The 16217-nt window shown below is 43.1% G+C and overlaps 2 protein-coding genes across 2 annotated transcripts in view; both read left to right on the forward strand.

Moving 5' to 3' along the window:
- PDZK1IP1 (PDZK1 interacting protein 1) overlaps positions 1-16217 on the forward strand; it is a 355951-nt gene that overhangs the window by 38532 nt on the left and 301202 nt on the right. The gene's annotated exons all lie outside the window — the stretch shown is intronic.
- LOC134407464 (cytochrome P450 4B1-like) overlaps positions 3341-16217 on the forward strand; it is a 30654-nt gene continuing 17777 nt past the window's right edge. Inside the window, exons 1-3 of the mRNA XM_063139260.1 lie at positions 3341-3580; positions 12708-12852; positions 13837-13881. Coding sequence (XP_062995330.1) covers positions 3347-3580; positions 12708-12852; positions 13837-13881 — 424 coding nt within the window. The 5' untranslated portion in view covers positions 3341-3346. The remainder of the gene's footprint in view (positions 3581-12707; positions 12853-13836; positions 13882-16217) is intronic.

A 16217-nucleotide genomic window follows, 5' to 3' on the forward strand; every position in this document is an offset into this window, starting at 1 on the left:
TTGAGGCCCAGCATTGGGCAAAAGGCGGGATACAAATAATAATAATAATAATAATAATAATAATAATAATAATAATAATAATGTGTATTCAAACAATTATTACAAACTGAATTTACTTTTTAATATTTGTTTTACCTTTCTGGTAACAAATGGAGCTACAAACTCCTGAACTGTAAGGAACCTCTTTGGTTTTGCCAGTTCACGAGGAGCAGACAAAAAATAATTTAAAACAACAACAGAGGAAACCATCAACATTAGCAACAAAGAAAATTATTTATGTCTCCACTAGTCCTCCACAATGTCAAGCAGACATAAAGCACCCATTCCCATAAAAAGAACTGAGAAAAAGGAGGGGCCAAAGTTCAATGAATATGCATGACATTTAATCGGACTCATTTTCTGAGCTATAGCTATCACTCAGTCTGCTTCAATGGCAGTGCAGCCCCCTAGAGGCAGAAGTGCATCTTGCTCTTGCATTTGAGAGTTGTAGATTCAGTTTGCAACCTAGGACTTGCTTGTCCTCGGTTCACAGAAATTGTAATAATCTGATACTCTACATAGTTTTTAGAAACCATTTGGAGAAGTAAATCTCTGAACACCTAGTCATCATGATTCTATTCATCATGCTAAAATAAAACATCCCATAATCCATTTTTTCTTCATCCCCCCCACACCAATTTTTCAGAAAAAAACCCCAAAAAGCCTTCAGGAAAAAAGGAAAACTGCATTTTCCCTCAAATTGTTGCATTTTTTTCCAGGCCTTCACATTTCTAACCTGGTTTGAGCTTCAACTGGCCCTCATTCAGTCCATCCCATAATTCTTCTGTGAACTTTGTTTTATTACACTTAGTTTTATGAGTTGTTCTCCTATGAGTATAAAGTTAATTACTATATAGTGTGAATAAAATTGCACAAGATAAATATTACTTAACTATGCAAGCCACTACAAGATCCAGGTTTCGTATTTACAGCTGTATTGAACTATACAAGGTGAAAGCTCTCTCTCTCGCATGCACACGTACACACACACTTTCCCATGTGCCATTTTAAAAGTGCTCCAGTGACATGTGAGTACAGGGAACCATGTGGTATGCAGAGCTGGTGCCAGACTATTTTGTGTCCTAGGCAAGGCATGCTACTTGCACCCCCCCCCCCCAAATTGCCAACTTCAATTCAGCTGTTCAAGAAGAGTTTCTGAACTATTATATTTTCCTTTTATTTTATTTTTTTCTTAAAACAGCTAATTTGTATAAAACTGTGACCCTTAAAGGGCAGTACTGTGCCCCTCTGAGGTCTGTGCCCTAGGCAGTTGCCTAGTTGGCCTAATGGTATCACTGGACCTGGTGGTATGCATTGATAACATGGAAGCTCACCACCATGATACCCCAAAATAATAATAAGCAACCAGCAGGTCCTTGCAGGCAACCAAGAACTGCACAGTAGAGATGCTGTAAAAATCTGGGATGGATTGAAATAAGTTTGGTTTTCTATGAATTCAAGCTGCTGATTTCACAGCAAAACTGCCTTTGGTGACTCATATGGATTCCACATACTGGTTTGTGTTTTTTGTTTTTTTAAAAAAACTTTTTTGAGGGGTGGGGCTTTGTGCAAATGTGTATTAGTGCTAATGGACACTTTCATTAATGCACACTTGTGCAAGTGGAATGAAATTGTCATATATCCCTTTAAAAAGTCAAATTCTGTCAATGAGAAGATAATGGAACAAAAGATGCTTGACCATCTGTGAAACTCAGACAGAACACATTTAACAAAATCCATATATCCTGACTGCACATTCATGGAAGTGTACAGCGATGTTCCTTTGCCTAAGGAATGGTTATGGGGCTGAGAAGATAAAGTCTACTTTGAGTAAGCGGGGGGTGGGGGGCTGAGTTCAAAAATACTGAGAAACATTAGCTACACATAAAATATAGTAGTTCCCACGTTTTCTTACAAAACAGGAACCTAAGGCAACTCCAGATATTGTAGGATTCCAAGTGCCATCAGCCTCAGCCAGCCTAGCCACTGGCCAGGAATTATGATAGTTGTAGTTCAGCAAAATCTGGAGGACCACAGGTTCCCCACACTTGCTATAAAGGCTTCTGAAAGTGGTAACACATACCAAACTAAGTAATGACAATACTTGGTAATATCACTAGCATTACTTGCCTTTATCCATCAGAAACATCAAGCAAGCAAAGAGGTAGGGAGAATGTTCTCAGGATCAAACTGGACAACACTGGGCATGTTCAGATGCATGTTGATTCAGATGCATGTTGATTTGCCCAGGCATGTGGCAGCACATCTTAATCACCCACATGTTTATTTTTAACGGTTTTTAATGCTTCATGTATGTATGTTCTGCATTTTAGAATTTTAAATTTTGTATACTCGTTTTTATCTCAATTTTAGAATTTCTGTAAACCACCCAGAGAGCTCTAGCTATGGGGGAGGTATATAAGTGTAATAAATAAATAAATAAATAAATAAACACCTATATATAAACTTTTAGAGGACTTGCATAGAAGCAAAAAAACAAACAGCTATGGATTGTGGAATTGTTTTCATGGTCTTGTTGAATGAGAGTGAACAAAATCAAACATGGGATGTAATTGTGTCTGAAAAAGATAAAGCCCATAAAAGAAATTGCCCATAAAAGAAATCGTTTTCCTCCATTTTGTTGTATCTTTCAGCTGCCATTGAGTGGTAATTTTTATTGGAGCAAAGTCTGCTCATGAGGGTGTGTAACTGATGTGACTCTTGTTCAAGCACAATTCATATTCCTACTGATACAGAAACGAGTGTAACTAGCATCTTACGCTTTTAACAATCAAGAGCTTTCTCAATAATATAATATAATATAGGTGCTTTCATATAATATAGCTGGTTTCTTCAAGATTAAAATTTGGGACTTGTAAAAGATGCTAAGAGAAGCTCATTATTCGATTTAAGGAGAGTAGGTTACCTTCATGGTTCAGGTAGCAAGAAATGAATGCCTAAGAAACACATTTCTCTCATCATATATGTGTGTGCGTAAAATCAAGATTGTGATCTCCTAGAATGTGGCTCATAGTTATGGAACATAATATGGCTAATTTACTTTCAACTAATACCCTCTGGCCACTTTCATAGCATCTCTTAATTGAAGTAGGGCAAAAGCTAGATGAGGTAATAAAATGGTAACTTTCCCCAAGCCTATTAAGAGCTGGGAATGACTGGATTGCACTAGAAGCAATGTTGCATCAGCAGAACCATCTGAGAGAGGGTATGTGCTTGCTGCTGATCTCACTGACTATTGGCTGCAGCCTCTTTTTGCGTAGATTAAAAAGAAAGGAATCAAACACGCATGCTAAAAAGGAGTTCTGCTCCACTTTGCTACAGAGACGCCACCGTCACGGTATTTGCAACAGAGAAAATGGCAAACCTCTCTTCCCAGCTCATGCTCCTATGCGCTGGGTTCTGTCTTCTTTATGTGCTGATGAAAGCCATCCAGCTGCACTTCAAAAGACAAGCACAGGTCAAGGCTTTTGAAAGTTTTCCAGGCCCTCCCACCCACTGGCTCTATGGTAATGTTCACCAGGTAAGAAAAAGAGTCTAAAAAAATGGGGGTGAATAATTGAGGGAGGGTGATAGCCTAGGTTAGGGTGGCTGTCAGGAGTAATGGTGTAAGGGTGGGGCAGGGACCATTATTCATTTCCTGGGTTTCAACCAATTTTAAGGCTTTTTTAATGGGCCTCTGATATTACATGTGCTAGGGGTGTGCACGGACCCCCCGCTCCGCTTCACTTGCAGATCCGCCATTTTCCGGAGCGGGTCACTCCGCTCCGCCCCCGCTCCGCCCACTTCCGCTCCGCTCCGCTCGGACCTCCGGATCCGGATCCGGAGCTCCGTTTTTTCCCCCCCATAGGGTTGCATTGAAAGCTAAAAAATTATACAACCTTTTTTCCGTTGAAGTTAGAAACCTCACGTTTGGCACCATGACACCTCATGGGCGTATACACACACACGCCAAGTTTCAAGGCAATCCCATCATCCCCTGATTTTTGGGGAATTTTTGAAAATCGGGCACCCCATTCACACCCCTTGGGATAGCTCCGTCAATTTGCATGTTAGAAACCTCAAACTCGGCACCAGGGCAGCTTATCCATGTGTCCACATGGACGCCCAGACTCAAGGCAGTCCCATCATCCCCTGATTTTTGGCGCGGCTCTACCTTCTAACGCACCACCCATAACCATAATTCACACCCCTTTAGATAGCTCCGTCAATTTGCACGTTAGAAACCTCAAACTCAGCACCATGATAGCTTATCCACGTGTCCACATGGACGCCAAGTTTCAAGGCAATCCCATCATCCCCTGATTTTTGGGGAATTTTTGAAAATCGGGCACCCCATTCACACCCCTTGGGATAGCTCCGTCAATTTGCATGTTAGAAACCTCAAACTCGGCACCAGAACAGCTTATCCATGTATCCACAGGGACCACCACACTCAAGGCAATCCCATCATCCCCTGATTTTTGGCATGGCTTAACTCACCCCAAATTGTCCCATTCTACAACTACGTCAATTTGCATGTTAGAAACCTCAAAGTCGGCACCAGGATAGCTTATCCACTTGTCCACATGGACGCCAAGTTTCAAGGTAATCCCATCATCCCCTGATTTTTGGCGAATTTTTGAAAATCGGGCACCCCATTCACACCCCTTGGGATAGCTCCGTCAATTTGCATGTTAGAAACCTCAAACTCACCACCATGATAGCTTATCCATGTGTCCACAGGGACGCCCACACTCAAGGCAATCCCATCATCCCCTGATTTTTGGGGAATTTTTGAAAATCGGGCACCCCATTCACACCCCTTGGGATAGCTCCGTCAATTTGCATGTTAGAAACCTCAAACTCGGCACCAGGACAGCTTATCCATGTATCCACAGGGACGCCCACACTCAAGGCAATCCCATCATCCCCTGATTTTTGGCATGGCTTAACTCACCCCAAATTGTCCCATTCTACAACTACGTCAATTTGCATGTTAGAAACCTCAAAGTCGGCACCAGGATAGCTTATCCACTTGTCCACATGGACGCCAAGTTTCAAGGTAATCCCATCATCCCCTGATTTTTGGCGAATTTTTGAAAATCGGGCACCCCATTCACACCCCTTGGGATAGCTCCGTCAATTTGCATGTTAGAAACCTCAAACTCACCACCATGATAGCTTATCCATGTGTCCACAGGGACGCCCACACTCAAGGCAATCCCATCATCCCCTGATTTTTGGCGCGGCTTAAACTTTTTAACTCACCCCAAATCAAGTCCCATTCTACAACTACGTCAATTTGCACGTTAGAAACCTATCCTTTGGTCCCATGACAGCTTACCCATGTGTCCCCATGGACACCAAGTTTCAAGGCAATCCCATCATCCCCTGATGTTAGGGGAACTTTTGAAATTCGGACACTCCAGTATGTCAGGGATTTAAAGTTGCAATTGCAGACAGCTTAATGGGGCCAGTTCCAAGGCAATCCCAACATGCCACGAGATAACCCTAAATCTTCTGGCACATTTGAAAAAGGGATTATTGAACTTGATAAAGTCTAAGTGAGCGCAGGAAGGACTTCTCCCCTGAGTCAAAGCAACACACATCCACCATCCCTGCAAGGCGGGAAGGGGAGAAGGGAGGGAAAGCAGGCAGGCAGGCAGGCAGGCAGCATGCATTGTAGTGCCGCAAGGATGGCTTGAGCACTAACGCATAGCAAACCAACCCGTAAGCGGGCGCAAGGAGCAAGTGAGGCAAAGATGGCTGGTTCTTTCTTTCTAAGCCAGCAGTTACGCCTTGAGGGGCACAGAGGAGGACGATTGGGAGCAAACCAGGCACCAGGCGGGCAGAAAGGCAGGCAGAGTAGGCGAGGAGTCAGTCCTGGCAGATGCCCCACCACAGCAGCACCCCGGGGGAGGCGGGCAGACAGGCAGGCAGGCAGGCAGGCAGGCTGCAGGCATTTCTTGGGGCACAAGGAAGTGAGGCAAGGATGGCTGGTTTCTAAGCCAGCACTGCAGTTAGTCACGCATTGCAAATGCAAACCATCCCAGTGAGTCGGTCACCGAGGAGGACAGGCTAGCAGAGGGGCAGGCAGAGTGACATGTCATAGATCTAGTATTGGGGAGGAGTCAGTCCTGGCAGATGCCCCACCACAGTAGCACCCTGAGTGGGCGTTGGAAAACGCCATCTTGTGGTTCCATACTTCCCCCACCCCATTTCCGGCAGGGTTGCCTGCCTAACCCTTGTGGGGATGGGAGATGGAGAGCTGAGACTGGAAGTGCCAGCAGCAGCAGCAGCAGCAGCAGCAGCAGCCGCCTTCGGCTTTCCCCTGGAACCAGTCGCCTTGCCCGCCTCTTTCCCCATCAAGACCGACTGGTGCTGCCTCTTAAGATGCATCTTCATGCTGCTGGTTCCATAATGCCCTGTCGATGAACCCCTGCTTAGGCTGAGTTTGCAGTGGCGACAGACAGCAAAGCGGGGATCCGCTCCCAACTCAAAGTGGTCCCACACGATGCTTGTCTTTCGTTTCCGTGGTGACACCACCAATTGCCCGCCTGAGCTCTCTGGTGTTGCCACAGAAACAGGGGTGTGGGATGAGACTGGGGAGAGAGCCTCGGCCTGCTGCTGCTCCTCCTCAGCCCCCACATCCTGGAGGCCCACCGCCTCCTCCTCCTCCCCCCCCTCCACTGTGCTGAGGACCTCGTCTAGGTCCATCAGCGGGCTCGTGGGCTGAAAGGAGAATGAAGGAGTTGGGGATACTCCTCCTCCTCTAATGGCACTGCTGCCACGTGCCTCTTGCAAACGGGCACTTTTCCCATTCCCACCCTCAAAAAGAGAACGCCGGGCACAAGTTGCAGAAGAGAGTGGCTCTGCCTGCTGCTTGTCCTGCTTCTGTTTTGGAGCAGTCAGCCAAGGAGTTGCCCGTTTGATTTTCACAGGAGGAGAGGCAGCCTGCTTACTGCTGCCAGCCTGAGCCTTGCTGCTTTCAGCACGCCTGCTTCCTCTTTTCATGATGACTAATAAAATATTAATACTACTAATACTATGTATAAGGTACTACTAAGAATATGTATAAGAAGAATATAATATGTTTAAATGTAGGGAAATGGGACAAGAAGAATAAAATATTATACTACTACTAATATGTATGAGAATATACTAATATATATATACTACTAAGAATATCTAAAAGAATATAATAATATGTTTAAGAATAGGGAAATGGGACAAGAAGTGTGTGTATGCTTTCCCCAAAATGCTCAATCTGTGGCTGCCTGTTGAACTTCACAAAAGCAGCACACTCCGTCCAAGTTACACAGAGAAGAAAAAGAGAATAATTTTTTTTTGGTATATTTTGGTATATAGAAGATAGAAGGAAACACAATCAGGATTTAAGAGAGGGGAGGGGGAAAAGAACCAACCACTACTATAAGAAGAACAAAATATGAATACTACTAATAATATGTATGAGAATATATACTAATATACTACTAAGACTATGTAAAAGAATATAATAATATGTTTAAGAATAGGGAAATGGGACAAGAAGTGTGTGTATGCTTTCCCCAAAATGCTCAATCTGTGGCTGCCTGTTGAACTTCACAAAAGCAGCACACTCCGTCCAAGTTACACAGAGAAGAAAAAGAGAATAAATTTTTTTTGGTATATTTTGGTATATAGAAGATAGAAGGAAACACAATCAGGATTTAAGAGAGGGGAGGGGGGAAAAGAACCAACCACTACTATAAGAAGAACAAAATATGAATACTACTAATAATATGTATGAGAATATATACTAATAGACTATGTAAAAGAATATAATAAAATATGTTTAAGAATATAAATGTAGGGAAATGGGACAAGAAGTGTGTGTATGCTTTCAAAAGAAAGCTTTCACAAAAGCAGAACAGTCAGGCTTTAATACAGGGAAGGGGGGGGGCAACCAACCCAACCAACCCAACCAACCCAAACACACACTCCAAAATTTAAAAATAAAGTTTATATTAAATCAAAGTAAGGGGAAAACACAGGGCAAACTAAGCTATAAGTCAGAAAGAAGCAAACAAACACACACACACGCCAAACTAAACCTATCCTAATCTATCTCCAAAGTCCAAAGCAGGAGCACTAACTAACTAAGTGTTCCCTCCACGAACGACAACCCACAAAGAGACACAAAACAGAAAGTTCTGAGGGTGGGTCTGCCTTAGTCCCCCCTCCAACGCTGGGATTGGAGGAGGATGCTTTCTCAGGAGATCAATTCTCATCAGGATTGGGAGTTGAATGTGCCTGTCATCGCTTCCAAAAAAATAAAAAAATAAAAAAAAAACCAAACCCCGATTTTCACAAAAATATTGCACGTGAACCACAGGACGCAGAAAGTTGAGAGTAGTCTCAAAATGACCCCCATCCACGACTCTCTGTGCACAAGAATTTTCAGAACGATAGCTTAAACCCCCCCCCCCAGTTATCCCCGATTCTTTTCCGCAATGCAATCCTATGGGCGAAAAGCCGAAAACGCTGTTTGAGCCGCGCGGTTGACCCGATTTTCAAAAAAATATAGCACGCGACCCGGACAACGCAGAGAGGTGAGAGTGGTCTCAAAATGACCCCCATCCACGACTCTCTGAGCACAAGAATTTCCAGAACGATAGCTTCAAAAACAACGTAGTTATGCGCGATTATTTGCCGCAATGCAATCCTATGGCGAAATGTTTTCAAGATGGCGATCGGAGCGCTCCGCCTGAACTCGGAGCTCCGAAAAATGGCCGCTTCTCTTCGCCTTGCTTCTAGGGGTCCGCGGTCCGCTCCTACTCCGCCTCTGGGTAAGGCGGAGCAGGCCAATCCGCTACTGCTTCTACGCTCCTAATCGGAGCGGATCACACCCCTAACATTTGCCTCTGTTTTCTTTGAATCTGTCAAATGGAAAAGTTTGGGGGGTGGAATCAGTGGCAGGATCTACACTACTGCTTTAAAGCACTTTAAAGTGCTTTATAACCGTTTTGACAACTGTTGGGGACCAGGACACACTCCATATACGGTTTTCAAAACTGTTATAAAGCGCTTTAAAGCAGTAGTGTAGATCTGGCATCAGTGGGGGTGGTTGTAAGAGGGCACCTCTCCATGTAGACTCTAGGGAAGGAAAGTAGATGGCCTCTTCCAGCTGTGTCTATCTTTCTCATGCTTTCTGTACTAGGGTGGCTATGTGTTCTCCTTTACAGACGATAATCCTCTGTTCGAAGGGCTGCCAGAGGACTGTTTTCTATCTGAAGTTATCCTGTATTTTAAGGATCGGGAGCCTCTTTCAGCCTGAGGGCCAAATTCAATTTGGGAGAAGCTCTCAGGGGCAGCATTTCATTGGTAGGCAAGGCAAAAGTGGGAGGGCAACAAAACAAAATACCAGAATGTTTTAGCTTAAAAGTCTTACTGCCAGTAACTGAGCCTTAGGAGAGGCATTCAAATCCTTTAGAAGTACCTAGGGGTGGGTCTGGTGGGGAATAAACAGAGGGCCAGATTTGGGCATAAGCTTCTTCACCCCTGCTCTATTGGAAAGCCTGTCCTGACCCATTCTGGTTTAAAGCTAAAGAGCCATAAGAACTGTTTCCCACTCAGCACCTGAACAGCAGAAATTATAGTAATCGTTCATAAATTTGCATCTATGCATATAAATTAACATCTGCCAAATTTTATACAAATCACTGCCCCTTTTGTCCTCCCTTTTGGCCATATATTATTTATTTATTTATTTATTACATTTTATACTGCCCAATAGCCGAAGCTCTTTGGGTGGTTCACAAAAATTAAAACCATAATAAAACAACGGCCACCCTACCCAATTCCTCCATCAGGAAAGGACTTAAGTGGATGTACAGTCCGAGAAATCATTTAAGGCTGAGATGAGAAAAGGCGTGCAAGATGGGTGGGAGTATTTAAAAAAGGAAATTTTAAAGGCACAATTACAAACAATTCCAACAAGGAGAAAAGATAGAAGACAACAGAAGAAACCAATGTGGCTCCACAAAAAGCTTAAAGATGACCTGAAAACAAAAAAAGGATACATATAGGAAGTGGAAGGAAGGCCAGACTACAAAAGAAGAGTACAGACAGGTGGCACAGAAGTGCCGAAATGGTGTCAGGAAGGCTAAAGCTCAGAATGAGCTGAGATTAGTGAGGGATGCTAAAAGCAATAAAAAGGCTTTCTTCAGATATGTGAGTAGTAAAAGACAGAGGAAAGAAATGGTGGTTCAACTGCTTAATGAAGATGACAACTTGATAAAAGATGACAAAGAAAAGGCTGAAGTGCTCAATTCCTACTTTGGCTCAGTCTTCCAAAAGCAGGCCTATGACCTTCCTGGAAAAAGTGAAGCAGAAGTTGAGGGGGCAGGATTGCAGTTTAAGATTGCAAATGGTCAAGAAACAATCCAAAACAAATGGTCAAGGAACGCCTACTTTCTTTGAATGAGTTCAAATCCAGGGCTTGATGAACTGCATCCTAGAGTAATGAAGAAGCTAGCAGAAGAACTCTCAGAACCGCTGTTTATTATCTTTGCAAAATCATGGAAGACAGGTGAGGTGCCGGATGACTGGAGGAGGGCTAACGTCCTTATCTTCAAAAAGGGCAAAAAGGAGTAACCTGGGAACTACAGACCAGTCAGTCTGACATCCATCCCTGGGAAAATTCTGGAGCAGATTATAAAGAAGTCAGTCTGTAAGCACCTTGAAAACAATGTATGACAAACATGGATTTGTCAGGAACAAATCCTGTCAAACTAATTTGATTTCATTTTTTGATCAGGTAACCTTCCTTGTGGATTGTGGGAATGCTGTGGACATAATATATCTTGACTTCAGCAAAGCTTTTGACTAAGTGCCCCATGATATTCTGATTAACAAACTAGGGCTGAATCTACACTATTCATTACACCGTTGTTTAAGTGCATTGTTGCGTCCTCCCTTGCTACGTTACAAAATGCAACTTGAGCCCAGTCAATCGAAATACCTTTTCTTCTATCGTTTTACCCCGGCACACTCTTCTTTAGAACGTTCTTCATTATGCTCATACCGGCTCTGAAGTAAACCTCCTTCTTCCGGTGACTCTGAGCTAGACCTGCCGGGATATGCCAGCAGGGAGGCGGGGCAACGCGTAGGGACAAGGGAAGCCCTGCAGCGTCTTAAAGGGGCCACGTGCGCCCCGAAAGATAAGCAGTTTTTTTAAAAAATTAAGCCTCTGTCCCCTCTTTCACCAACCTCCCTCCCCCTCCCCCTCATCATGTTGTGCCAGCTCTCCCTCCCCTAGAAAAGCCCTCACTTGTCCTAATCAGGAAGCAAAGACCATGGTCACGAGACATGACTTTGAAAGACGGCATTGAATACAACGAAAGGTTGGGGCACATTGTTAGTTTTAAAACGATTTTAACAGAAAGTGGAACGGTTTTAAAAGTCAGAAGAAACGTAACAACAACAGCATCACGTGACTGCTGACGTCATCTCTGCCAACTTGTTACGTTTCATCTAGACAAGTGTAGACGGGCTCTAGCTAAAAGTGGGCTAGATGGAACAACTATTAGGTGGATTCACAGTTCACTACAGAATCAGACTCGAGTGCTTATCAATGGAATCTTCTCAAACTGGGGGGAGGTAACGAGTGGGGTACCACAGGGCTCAGTCCTGGGCCCAGTGATCTTCAACATTTTTATTAATGATTTGGATGAGGAGGTGCAGGGAATGCTTATCAAATTTGCAGATGACACAAAATTGGGTGGGACAGCTAATACAGACAGAAACAAACTTCAAAGTAATCTTGATAGGCTGGAGTGCTGGGCTGAAAACAACAGAATGAAATTTAATAGGGATAAATGCCAAGTTCTACATTTAGGAAATAGAAACCAAATGCACAGTTACAAGATGGGAAATACTTGGCTCAGCAATACTAAAAATGAGAAGGATCTTGGAATTGTTGTAGATCACAAGCTGAATATGAGCCAACAGTGCAATATGGCTGCAAGAAAAGCAAATGCTATTTTGGGCTACATTAATAGAAGTATAGCTTCCAAATCGCATGAGGTACTGGTTCCTCTCTATTCAGCCCTGGTTAGGCCTCATCTAGAGTATTGAATCCAGTTCTGGGCTCCACAATTCAAGAAGGATGCAGACAAGTTGGAGCGTGTTCAGAGGAGGGCAACCAGGATGATCAGGGGTCTGGAAACAAAGCCCTATGAAGAGAGACTGAAACAGCTGAAAATGTTTAGTCTGGAGAAGAGAAGATTGAGGGGAGACATGATAGCACCCTTCAAATACTTAAAAGGTTGTCACACAGGACAGGATCTCTTATTGATCCTCCCAGAGTGCAGGACATGGAATAACGGGCTCAGGTTAGAGGAAGCCAGATTCCGGTTGGACATCATGAAAAACGTCCTGACAGTTAGAGCAGTATGACAATGGAACCAGTTACCGAGGGAGGTTGTGGGCTCTCCCACACTAGAGGCATTCAAGAGGCAGCTGGACACCATCTGTCAGGTATGCTTTAGGGTGGATTCCTGCATTGAGCAGGGGCTTGGACTGATGGCCTTATAGGACTCTTCCAACTCTACTATTCTATGATTATATGAGTATTGTGCTTTAAAGAGAATGGTTTGCAACTGAAAATGAAATCCCCACTTTTTCAGATAACCAGCCATCAAGATGAACTGAACATAATGTTGGAGTGGGCTGAAAAGTTCCCTTATGGCTTTCCCAGATGGTTTGGAGGGTTTATTTCTTCCTTAGTTGTCACCCACCCTGATTATGCCAAAACTGTGTTTGGAAGAGGAGGTAAGTGCATTGCATTGAGGACAATTAATTGTTAATAAGTAGCTAGTAGTTATTAATATATAGTGGTAATTTCAAAGAACATGCTTCAGGCTGTGCTTTATGTCTATGGACAAGATTCACCTTTGAGCTTTCCTTGCATTGAGCTATTCTTGCATTTTTTTATGTCAAGACCTTACCATTGTTTATGTGGGTGAGAAAGTAAATGAGCTGCCTGGTCAGCATAAGTTTTGCATTCCCTTTGCAAACCTAACTGAAACAAGAACTGCTTTAATGTATGTGATTGCACTGCACCTTCATGAGTGCAATTTCAGTAGGGGATGAAAAAATTCTCAGCAAGATTCATGCGGTGGTGGATGGCGGAGGCAGGTAATTGGGGAAGGGGGGGACAAAATGGCGTCTGAATAAGTTTCCCTCCCCACTTACCTGGCTCCAAAGCTTCAGAATGGTCTGAATCGATTTTGACCGTTCTGAACTGGTTCAGGTCGATCCAGACCTCCCCCGATCCTCTCTGGAATTGGGTTTAGGAGGTCCAGATCGGCCCGCTCCGCTTCAGATTCAGGGATCCGAAATGGAGCGGAGCACACCCCTAAAAAATATGTCTGTCTTCTGGTTAGGCTGTAAAACCTTCCATCGTAGGATTGAAGCAGTGGCCGGCCTTGTGCAGAGTAAACTCTCCATGTCCCATATATAGTTACACATTTTCAATTTACTGCTTTTCTCATCCTTGCTTCAGTTAGGGTGCAGACCTATGCATGTTTAGACAGAAAAAAGTCCTGTAACACCCAGCATCCCTCAGCCAGTGTGGCTGACTGAGGGATGCTGGGAATTGTAGGACATTTTTCTGTTAAGCATGCAGAGGATTACACCCTTAAAAGTTTAAATAGGTTTCCAGTATGGGCCTCACTTTTGAAGATGGTAACTCTTGCTGTAGATTTTTGTTTGTAACACTAAGTGGTATGCTTGACTTTTCTTTTTCTGTTTTAGATCCCAAGCCAGCAATCTCCTATGAGCTTTTGATTCCTTGGATTGGTATGTGTGTACAAATTAAAATGGTTTACAAACAAGTTTTTGGTGTATAATTTTCATAGTACAAGGAGAAATATAATCTTAATGGTCTGCTTAGACTTGTCACCTAAGCCCTAGCTAGATGTATAGTGCAAATCTCTGAAGTAAATCCTACTAAGTTCAGTGGGACTTTCTCCCAGCTAAGTACAGATAGGGCTGCAGCCTTTGTTCATAAGGGTTTTCATTCTGCTTTTAGGATTCAGATGACTTAATCCCTACAAATATACTCAGAACAGACTTGATTTCTAGAGAAATCAGATTGGAGGAATGGGATATAACAGTAAATTAAGCACATCTAAAAATATTTGGTGATTATAGGAGAAAAGCAATAGAAAGCTTATTACAAGCTTGGAAACCTCAGAAGATGGCTTATGCAGCTGGTTCTTGCATCTTGTTGGTAGCTAACAGGAACCTATATGTTATTTATGGGTTGGAGCCTCGTTAACTCCTTGTACAGAACACTGTCCATCTGGTTCAGGCTGACAGTAGACATTCCAGGGAGGAACACTCCTCACCCGTTGAGTTTTTATTGCTTGCCCATATCACAATCACAGCCTTGATAGAAACAACTGACTTCAGGTTACTGTTGGCAACCATGTGATGGAAATTACTCATGAACAGGCCCCAGGATGAGTAGGAAATCCAGTTTACATTAATAAACTTACTGAAATAAATATTTATGGGCAACTTGTGGTATGACAACTTGAAGAACAAAATGAACCTTATTGTTTTCTGATTATAGGACCACAACGAAGAGCCAGTTCAGATGGTCATAAATTGCTGAGGTTTCAGAAGTGTGTGACTTGCGCTTCTGAATTTCTATTTTGAATGCAATGTCTGAAGTTGGGATTCATGAATCATTTCACCATGGTGAAAGAGGATTTGGTTTACTATGTACTTTAGGCAGTACATCTCAGAAGGGTTGTTATCTTCCTGGCTCCTCTGCCTAACTCTATATCTCTTTAAAACATAAATAAGGCCCTGTTCAGAAGACACCTTAAAGCTTTTTGCCTTATTCACCATAGTTAAAGCTGTGGTTTAAGGTGTCTTCTGAACACGGCTGGAATAACTAATTCCATTCCAGTTCAGAAAGATGTCACATCAATTTTTTGCCTCTGGTGTGCAAAATATCTAAGGCTGTCACTGTGCTGAGTTTTGCGAGTTCTCAATTCAGACATTGTATTAGACGCAGGGATTCTGAGGTGTAGGTAAGTATTTCACAGTTTGAAATACTGGTATCTTATGTCCCAAGTGGCTCTAAATCAGCTGAATTTAGAATTTGTTTATCTGTTTTATTGTGGTTTGAATGCTTCTTAAATATATGTTGATGCTTTATTAATGTTAACTGCCTTGGAGGCTTTTCTTAAAGCTGGAAGGTGATATAGAAATGTTTTCTAAATAAAAATAAAAGTGAGTAGCAGAATCAAGCCCTAAAGCAGAAGAAATAGGTTATGTAAAGAGATCTTCAGATTTTATTAGGTGTTGAAACCTTTTCATTTTTTTAGCGGTTTGATCAGTTGCCAAAACGGCATTAAAAAAATAATACCACTACACTAACCTTGTCTGACATGTTACAGATTAGACTTACTAACAATCCTAAGTACATAACAATGATAAAACACAAGCTGTTTTACTAGGTTAAAACACTGATCAGCCCAGCCCCCTCCCTGCTTCAACTTGGTGGTTGTTTGGGGGGCTCCAAAATGTCCCCGATTCACCTCAGGATGCCTCAGGGATTGTCTGCCTTGCAATTGAAGCCAAGGTAAGATTCAGGCTCCTGAAGGCGGTCCGGCCTTTGCAGGGTTCCTGGGTTGTGGCTGTACAGCCGCATGGAAGCCCACCTAGGAAGGCCAAACAGGAATACATTGAACTCGCGACTCCCTACCTGTTTGCTCCTTCCTTCGCTTCCCCCAAACCTGGAACTGCCACCACATTGCCAGCGCCAGGACTTGTCTTCACATGCATCCTCTTCAGAGCTGAACCATGACTTAAAGGAAGATCATGGGGGTTCTCTATTTTGAATAGCTCTATGGATTTTTTTAAGGCCTTTAAGAAACAGTTAGTAGACACACCATCAAAAGTCTCCCAGGATGCAGAGTTAATTAATGGCTCTGAATGCATCAGAGAGCCTTGGGGGCAAAGAGGGGTCAGAACAGGAGAGAGAATGTTGACTAGCAGCCAGGTGGAGTGAAAAAGTTTCCTTTTTTTGCATGTGTTTCTGGTGTAACAAGACTAGCATGTTCAGTGTGTTCTGAAGTAGGAGTGGTTTCATTCAGTTAGAAGCCTGGCCTGATTTCCTC

The sequence above is a fragment of the Elgaria multicarinata genome, chromosome 1, assembly GCF_023053635.1.
Source record: "Elgaria multicarinata webbii isolate HBS135686 ecotype San Diego chromosome 1, rElgMul1.1.pri, whole genome shotgun sequence".
NCBI classification, from domain to species: Eukaryota; Metazoa; Chordata; class Lepidosauria; order Squamata; family Anguidae; genus Elgaria; species Elgaria multicarinata.